The sequence below is a fragment of the Misgurnus anguillicaudatus genome, chromosome 4 (assembly GCF_027580225.2).
Source record: "Misgurnus anguillicaudatus chromosome 4, ASM2758022v2, whole genome shotgun sequence".
In the NCBI taxonomy this organism is placed as follows: Eukaryota; Metazoa; Chordata; class Actinopteri; order Cypriniformes; family Cobitidae; genus Misgurnus; species Misgurnus anguillicaudatus.
Window position 1 is genome coordinate 38,085,001 of NC_073340.2, and position 9,080 is coordinate 38,094,080.

The 9,080-nt window shown below is 37.6% G+C and overlaps 2 protein-coding genes and 1 pseudogene across 7 annotated transcripts in view; 2 read left to right on the forward strand and 1 right to left on the reverse strand.

Annotated features, from left to right (window-relative positions):
• The window catches only part of chst3b (carbohydrate (chondroitin 6) sulfotransferase 3b), a 5,533-nt gene extending 2,793 nt beyond the window's left edge, over nucleotides 1–2,740 (reverse strand). For 2 of the 6 annotated variants that reach the window (XM_073867309.1, XM_073867308.1), the window contains exon 1: nucleotides 458–2,740. In XM_073867309.1, the coding sequence (XP_073723410.1) occupies nucleotides 458–501 (44 nt within the window). In that variant the 5' untranslated portion in view covers nucleotides 502–2,740. The remainder of the gene's footprint in view (nucleotides 1–457) is intronic. The other 4 variants (XM_055176133.2, XM_055176135.2, XM_073867311.1 and 1 more) reach the window with 4 other exon arrangements.
• LOC141363751 (uncharacterized) overlaps nucleotides 1–9,080 on the forward strand; it is a 118,989-nt pseudogene that overhangs the window by 41,009 nt on the left and 68,900 nt on the right.
• ghitm (growth hormone inducible transmembrane protein) lies at nucleotides 3,688–8,859 on the forward strand. Its single transcript, XM_055176136.2, has 9 exons — nucleotides 3,688–3,824; nucleotides 4,086–4,211; nucleotides 4,411–4,513; nucleotides 4,724–4,835; nucleotides 5,315–5,456; nucleotides 5,563–5,671; nucleotides 7,812–8,000; nucleotides 8,085–8,256; nucleotides 8,423–8,859. Exons 2-9 carry the CDS (start codon nucleotides 4,113–4,115, stop codon nucleotides 8,508–8,510), a joined length of 1,014 nt encoding a protein of 337 aa, XP_055032111.1. The 5' UTR covers nucleotides 3,688–3,824; nucleotides 4,086–4,112; the 3' UTR covers nucleotides 8,511–8,859.

The following is a 9,080-nucleotide window of genomic DNA, read 5'->3' on the forward strand; positions in this document are numbered from 1 at the left end:
TTTACTGACGTCATTAAAGCAGGAAATAGAGGGCTGTAGTCAAAACCGGCCGTTCGTTGTAGGCTTTTAAAGAGGAATTCTATTGAAGAAAATATATCGCCTGGCAGTGAACTTTGAGCTTTATCATTTTACAGGTATTATTTATGCTATTATAGCAACATAACACACTAACTGGGGTTTAAAAAATGGTATAAGGAAGAACGTGACCTTTATCATTAAAATCTGATCACGTCCATTGTGACGTCATGCGCAATCCAGTCATTTATATAGATCAGTGGTCGTGACACACACACACACACACACACACACACACACACACACACACACAGTTATATTGACTTATTCTGCTATTCTGTTCAACAGCTACAAAATCTATTCTATTATTGTGTTAGAACATATAATTAATAATTTTAATCTAATCTGAGTGAGAAAGAGTGAGAGTGAGAGAGAGGCTTACCTTAGAAGAAATGTATTCGTAGATTTGTATACTTCCCCAGTCATCTTATGTTAATTAGGTCAAAAGTTAGGGAGAACAGTTTGATTACTGCCTTGGAAAGAATGAACAATATTGTGTCAATCAAAGACAAAAATTAAATGATAGCAAAACAAATGATAAAAGTAACCATTTCTCGAAACTAAAATGAGGAAACGAACGCTAACTCTTTACAATGGGAAAATAAGGTTGTTGCTGTGACAGAATTTTCCCACCGGTTAATCAGCGTGTGACAAACCCGGTGATACCGGTTTCACCGGGTGGGAAGGGCTTATAAATGCACATACAGACGTGCGCATTTTACTTTCACTTTTGAATTAGATGCAACTGTTGTTTAAATCCAGCGCTTGGGTACGCTGCTTTAAATCGTGTATGAATTTGCTTGCAAATGCGAGTGCAACAGCTGGTTTAAGTGCTCGAGTCAATGTGCGCAGGTACTTCTGACAGAAACCCGCCAGTCCCAAGCAGAGCAACCGGCTATTCCTCCATAAAGCGCTGCTTGAATGATGGGTTTATTATTATTCTTAATGAAAAACACAACGACAAAACGATCTCGCTTATATTAAACATAATATATGTATATTATAACAAAAACGAGTATGCCATCGTCTGCTTGCCGCAGTCTGACAGGAATAAATGAAATCTGACACCCGCAGCCGCTGCTCTGTGATGACGTTCAGCTCCGCTGAATTCAGGCAGCAGACACATTCAGTTGTTAGTGTGTTTGCTCTCTCTAACGAAACTAAATGATTTAATTACAAGAAAATATCAAAACGACGGTGAAAGACGGTGTCGCGGTGGGCAAGTGATCTAACCGGTGAGAGGCTGAAGCACCGGTAATCACTGTTTCACCGACTATCGCAACCTATGGGAAAACACTTTTTTATTTCAGACTCTTATATTTACCAATCTGAACCAGACAGCCAATCAGTCAATATTTGTGACACTGTAAAAAATAATTATTCACTAAGCTCCGGCGGAGGTAGGTTTGGAGGCATATCCTGTCCTGTTTACATCATGTTAACAGTAATTTAGATTTAGGAAAAATCTGTGTAACTCTGACTATCATACAGTATCTTATTGTTATCTCTATTCAGTTATCAACGGTCATCTCTCTGCAAACATAACAATTTTTTTGTTGGCTGAACAAATCATAATCTGCTAAATAAATACATGATCCTACATTACTCAATAAATACATCCATGTTCATACATTTCTTATCTAACCCCTTTCATCAATAATCTAACTATAATCAAATGTCTAACTGAGACAAAGGTATGTATGCATACATCTTAAGCCAGTCTGTATTTTTTGTGTTTTAGTTATTATTTCTTAATAAGCTTATACTTTCTGACACCCTTTATCAAATTTGTGTACTATAAATGTAAATACTATAAGTTGATATCAATACTATTAGTATGCAAATTTAATTTGGAAATATTATAAATAATAAAATAAAGCTTCGTTGACAGACTATTAATAAAATAATTTGTACAGTGTAGCTCCGTTAAAGTGACGCAGATGCAACTTTTTATTTGCATGAATGTACATTTTTATTGATATTATCTGAGTATAAAACACCTCATAACACACATGTGATACATTCCACACAGAGACGAGAGATTCCCACTGATGTTCAACAGAAAATAAGAATAAAATAATGATTATTTGTCTTTACATTTTTTTTTAACAAATAACATGACCTTTACTATTAAGATTAATGCTATCTTTACAGTTGACCCTACAATCATGTGATATATTGACATATAATGTTCTCACATACTGTGAAAAATATCTGTGAGATCACATTAAGACATTATAACAGATTTTACACATAAACATAATTAATTTTTTTTTATACCACACTGGGTGAACATAATTCACATAATAAACGTCATCTGATATGATACTGTACCATTTTTCCTCGTTCAATCGCAGCATGACAGAGACAATCCCAAACACGTTGAATAAAATGAAATATTTAGTTCCTCATGATAATCGTGTCCATTATTCGACAGGACACCAGCACACTACAATAAAACATAAAAATAAAATCAAAGAAAAAAAATCTATACAAAACTGTGAAAATAAAAATTTTACAGAAAACTCACACATGTATAATTCAAAGTGAAGCAAAACGCATTTGGTTGGTAAAGTTCAAAATTTAAACGCTTGCAAAGATGTGACTGTGATTCACATCCAGCCCGAGCGCTTCTGTTTCCAGCGGGAGGTAAAACCATGTCACGTGACTCCTCCCCACCCCCCCCCCCCTGCCTCAACTACAGAATAACGATGACGTCATCTCTTTGCGACTCTGGTGTGCATCAAAAATAAACGCCACCTGGAGGTGTTAGTTATGAAATGCTTCATTGTTGAACTAAATTAATTAATAGTAATATTTCACAAAGGGGATTATTATACAAAAAGGTTTGCATTGTGAAATAAACAAAAAAATAGCACTCTAAAATTCCCAGCCACTTATTAAACCTCGCAAATCAGGGGTAAAAACATTTCTGACAGACTCTTTCTTTTATGGCCTCTTAAACTTTATTTTACGTTCATCTTGACATTAAACGTTGTTATGGAAGCACCAAACTCACAATATTAAAAACATCCGTTAAAAGTACATATGAGAAAGGTTAGTCTAAGGTTAGTCTTTCATATTATTCACTTAATGTAATTAGAACAATTTAAAAGGGGTGTAATGCTATAATTTTTCAGTAATATTTTTTCATTTTCATTGTTAATATAAATTAAAATTAGTGAGCATCATAATTTATCTATTTACAAACAGTTTAGAAGAATTTTTAAATTTCAGTTAACAAAGATTTACATAAATATCTTTTAATTTCAGAAATTGTTTAAAAACTGGTTTGCTTGGCCGGTTAACTGATTAAATTTTTTTTAAGTGTTTAAAAAAAAAATTCAGTTTCTCTTGAAAAAATTGTAACAACAACAACAACAACAATAATAACCCTAATCATCATATTCATTATTATTATTATTATTATTATTATTATTATTATTATTATTATTATATACCTCTTTTCCAGAGCTCAATGACGCTTCACAATCAGGAATAATAGCAAGACAATCTGGGTACAATCAGTTAAAGAGATAATCGATTATATCCATGCTTTGGCTTTTAAAGTCTCATAACGGCTGCTTTAGTACTTGGACGTGTTATGGCATTAAACTTCAAGCCCCACAATGCATTGCTTTGGCTGTCATCGGTATGACGTCACACTCAGGAACATTCCGGAAGGCATTATTGTGTGTTGCGTCAGTGAGCTCGCAACTTTGAGGTGAAACTGGTCAACAAATCGAAACGTGAGTTTGACTTTATTTATTATTTAGTTTAGCAATACAAATATAGAAGCAAAGTCATTCACCTCAGTGTTTCTTCCGTACAAACTCGTTATTAATGCACTTGTGCTTCAGGTTTATTATTCTTTATAATATTTAATCTCTGATGTTTGATGTCTTGTTTGGTAACGTGTCAAGTGTGTTTGTTTTAGTACAGGCTTGTGAGATAGCATTGTCTTTGCTTTGCTTTTGTTTGTAAAACGCTGCTGTTTGTCTCTCTGACAGGAAACAGTAAGATTAATTCACACCGTGATGTTGGTTTCACGTCTGTCATGTCTGAGGTCTGTGCCTTTGGTGGGATTGAGGTCTGGCCTCCGTAAGGGTCCCAGCTGTCTGATGAGACCTCAGCAGGTACGAAACTTCATTTTTAGTGAAGACTGACAACCTTGTGGACTGAACTTTTGCCTCCAGTTAGGGTTAGGGATAGACTGATGCTATTGACGATTAAAAGAGACACATTAGGACCTACTTGTTTCTTTTTGATGATCAAAATCAGTATCTGTACTGTAACACGATGTCTTCTTAAGATTTTTATGTTATTTTTGATCAGGGTTATTCCACCAAAGCTCGACTGGGGTTCCGCCGCAGCAAGACGTCTAAAGATCAGATTCAGGATGCGGCGTTTGAACCGGCGACACGCACAGCCATCAGAAGTTAGTCCTGTGAATGCACTTATTTTAACTTGACCTATGATCAATTTATGCTTCCATAGGAGTTATTTAAGTTAGGTCCATTGTATGTTGCTAAAGCATTGAAAATATGTATAATATAACAAAAACTTTGAATGATAAACCACCTAAAGGTACTCAATGAAAGTGCAATGAAGATACAGACAAATGTGCTGAAATGTGTCTCATTTGCAGTTGACAACATGGGCAGGGTTATTCTGGCAGGAGGTGCTGCCGTCGGATTGGGAGCTTTGTGTTATTACGGCCTCGGAATGTCCAATGAGATGGGAGCCATCGAGAAAGCAGTGTAAGACTTGAACGTTATACACATCTTAAAGCTCACAGTTGATCTCAGTTTGACAAAAGAAAACAGTCATGTTGTGTGTACAGATAAAATAATTTCCTCTTGTGTCATTAAGGAGTTAGCTGATGGTAAATTGCAGTCTTTTTCGATAGTCTTGTAAGTCTCATGGGTTTTAGGGTTAGGGGTAAATGTTTGTGTGTAAACAAAAGCTTGTGTGCTTTATCAGAGCTGAGTTTAATTCTCTTCTCAGTTACTGTAGGGTTAGATGTTGAACTGAAGAATATTTTATTGTTGGAGCTGATGGATGTTTTTTTGCTGTGAATGTAGTAAAGCGTAAAGATGTTTATTGTAAATCTTGTTAAGGTTAGACCCAACTGTTATTGTTAAAAATATAGTATAGACTTCAACTACAGTATAGATTAAAGGCAGAAGTCGACGAGTCTAATATGTTAAATTGATTTTTGAAGTGTTTTCATTCACAGGATCTGGCCGCAGTATGTTAAGGACAGGATCCACTCCACATACATGTATTTTGCAGGGAGTGTGTGTATGACAGGTCTCTCTGCTGTAGCCGTCAGCCGATCTCCAGCGCTCATGGGGCTGATGATGAAAGGCTCCTGGCTGGTATGCGACGGTTTACATTAACAAACATCGTCTGATCCTCTTTATTCATCTAAATTAGATTCTTCCTACAGATAAATGTACAGTTTTTTTTTTGGATCATCTGCAGGCCATAGGTGCAACATTTGCAGCTATGATTGGTGCAGGAATGTTGGTGAGGTCGATCTCATATGAACACAGTTCTGTACCAAAGCACATGGCCTGGGCGCTGCATGCAGGTAAAGTGCTTTCACAGTATCATACACGGGGTTGTCCGGGCTCAAAATGAGTTGGTGCTATCCTGACACACCAATACATGGGTATTGTGGCTCAACCACACGCTTTACAAGCAAACAATTTTTTAAAGTTTAATAATTAAATGAAAAGACAGTTAATTCAATTCATTAAATACAATGTAGCATCTAATGTATAGATTATAAACAGCAAATATGTTTAAAATCATATGAAATTTAACAAGCTTTTCATTTACAGTCTTTTGCAGTATTTGTATGGAAAAATGGAGGGTTAGTGATGTAAACACAGCCCGAGACATCATCTGTCACTCTTGCTGTCATTCTCCACTTATTTTTTTTTAGTGCTTTCATTGCTTTCATGCAGGAAAAACCCTAATGTTGGCCATTTCTCAATCGGAAGGCTGCAGCCTCCAGAGGTCGCATATGCAGGCTGCATACGTCATCAAGCCTGGTTTATTTAAGTGAACTGAGACATAACCAAATAGTACAACACTTTATGATTAACTAAGAATAAAAGTCAACTTTGTTATTGTTAATATTCTGAAATAAGTCTTTATGATGTATGCAGCCTAACGATAGAGAAAGGCTGTAGTACCAAAGCTTTAATGTCAGAAATGTGTTCCTGTAAAGCTCAGTGGTAGAGCATTGCGTTTGCAGTGCAACAGGTCATGGGTTCAAACCCAGGGAACACAAATACTGATAAGAATGTATAGCTTGTAATGCACTGTAAGTTGCTTTGGATAAAAGCATCTAAAAATGCATAAATGTAGATGTAAGAAATGATTTAGTACTGTAAACCCACCACTGGAGGGCAGTGTGGTCTGTTTTTGAGGGTTGACGTTGAATAGCAGGGGTGGGTTTTACTAATGAGACATAACTCTCATTAGTAAATTTGCTTACCAATAGTTCAGTCATGCTTCATTTCAGATGATTTGAAGTGCATTGCTAGATAATAATAAAACCTCAATTTGAAAACAATCACACATATCGTCTTCTGTCTGTTGAGGGTGAAGTATTTTGCTGTCTATTCTGTGTTAAACTGCTGGCGTGCTGATTCTTTACTCATTTTTGTCTGTCCAGCAGCAGTCCTAGCGACATCTATTAGACTTTGATTGTACTGCATCAAATGAGTCAATCTGGACCAAAATCCTAATTCAAACGCGACATTTGATATATATATTTATAAACTTTATAAATAGGAGTGCACTGATAAATCGATCGATTCTGCTTGCTATGCTTCTGAATTAATTATGGTGAAATGCCATTAGATTCAAAAGCCAGAGGGCGCTCTCGTGCAGAAATTCAATATGGGTCACAGAAGAAGAACCGTGTAGGCATGCAGCTCCAGGAAATGTTTTGAGGATATATTTATATTGCTGTTCTTTAAACCTTTTTAGGTATTTTTATGATAATAAAGAATATGTATAATGATTATGTTTGACGAGTGGTGCTTTTTCAAATGAATGTTATAAACGACTCAAACTAACGGTGATTTCAGATCGATAAGGACTTAGGGGGCGTGCACACCAACGCTTTTACGCCCGCGTCCGGCGCATGTTTTCAATTGTTTCCAATGGAAGCTCGGCGTTTTTCAAATAAGCCAGCAGCTAGCGGGTTTTTTCCGGCCTGAAAACCGGCGCCCGGCGGTTTTTCCGCGCTCAGCGCCGAGCGCCGAGAGTTAAAAAACGTTCAACTTCGGAAGAAAAGCTCCGCTCATCAATGTCAATTTTCACACGCCCGCCCAATCACAGTGGAGGAGGGGCGGGACATTACCACAGCAACCAACCGGCTCGCAGCTGAAGTATCACAGCTACCAAAGCGCTCAGCTGAAGATAGCTGGCACTCAGCTGAAAAACAGCTGGCATTCGGCGTCCTCAAGGCGTTTTCAGCCGCGTTTAAAAGTTTTGGTGTGTCCAGCCCCTTACTGATCAAAAGCCGTAGTACATGAAAAAACTGTAAATAATATCTGCTGTGCGATTCAGATTAGTTATCGGTCAGGTATTATTAGTGTATATCGGCATTTATCATTGCATCCCTACTTGTAAACCACACCTGTTTTTTAGGATTAGTTTCTTCTTTAGACATGCGATCGCAGTCACATCTGTGTGTTTTCTTCTGTGTCTAGGTGTGATGGGAGCAGTTATTGCTCCATTAACTCTGTTGGGTGGCCCACTAATGATTCGAGCAGCCTGGTACACGGCAGGTATTGTGGCCGGTTTGTCGACCGTGGCCATGTGTGCGCCCAGTGAGAAGTTCCTGAGCATGGGCGGCCCGCTCGCTGTGGGTTTCGGAGTGGTGTTCGCCTCTTCTCTAGGTGCGATGCGTTTACAGTTCAGTGCAGATATTTTGTGACTGTTTAGCAAATTTCATTTGATCAAACCTCCTCTTTTCTCCAAAGGTTCCATGTTCCTGCCACCCACCTCAGTGTTCGGAGCGGGTCTGTACTCGGTGGCTGTTTATGGAGGTTTGGTGCTGTTCAGTATGTTCCTGCTGTATGACACACAAAAAGTCGTTAAGCGAGCAGAGACGCACCCTCTTTATGGTGTTCAGAAATATGACCCCATTAATGCGTAAGTGTTGTCGGTGGGCACGCAGAGCAATCCCAGAATTTAGAGTTTGCACTTGTAATGTCTACTGAGATTGAACATTACCCATAAAGATCTTCATGCTGTCTTTTATAAAAGACACATTTTCTTGATTATGATGTATAGTTTTGTTTTGCCTGTGCTCTTACAGATGCATGGGCATTTACATGGACACACTCAATATCTTCATACGGCTGGTGATGATTCTAGCCAACGGTGGAGGAAACAGGAGAAAGTAGACATGACGAGACATGAAGAGACTGAGAGCTGTTGTGGTGGGAACCACTGAGATGCGTAACAATGTGATGAGTTGTTTCAATCCAGAAAGAAGCTTCTGATTACTTTAGCTGAACTGCATCTCAAATACATGATAATAAAAATACAACGACAACAAGTTCATGCATCACATGTAATGAGAGGGAATGCACATTATCCTTATTCTATTCTGTTAAGAATATTTTTTGTCTATTTATTGTACTGATTAGCATTGAGCTCACAATTTTTATATGTGTGAAGCTACTGGAGTCTGTTTAGAGGATTTGTGTGTGTTATTATATGTTCAATAAACTTCAGTTGCATCTAATTAAACGTTTTGTTGTGTTCATATGGTTAAAATGCATTTACTGTAGACTCAATAATTACTTGCACGTTATTTTATGTGAGTTTTAAAGAACATACAGATTTCTTTCTCCATCCCGATCCTACGATCAAGGGTTAGGAGTTGAGCTGTCGTGCTCACTGCTCATCTGTCACGATGTTGTGTGGCCCAGTGGATGTTCATGCGGTTATAAGAGTGTCTGGGGACAGAT

Excerpts from the sequence above, each read along its gene's own strand:
- ghitm (XM_055176136.2), top strand. The coding sequence starts at position 4,113 with ATGTTGGTTTCACGTCTGTCATGTCTGAGGTCTGTGCCTTTGGTGGGA. Across the intron at positions 4,514-4,723 it reads GACACGCACAGCCATCAGAA|TTGACAACATGGGCAGGGTT; the intron begins GTTAGTCCTGTG and ends TCTCATTTGCAG. Across the intron at positions 4,836-5,314 it reads GGAGCCATCGAGAAAGCAGT|GATCTGGCCGCAGTATGTTA; the intron begins GTAAGACTTGAA and ends TTTCATTCACAG.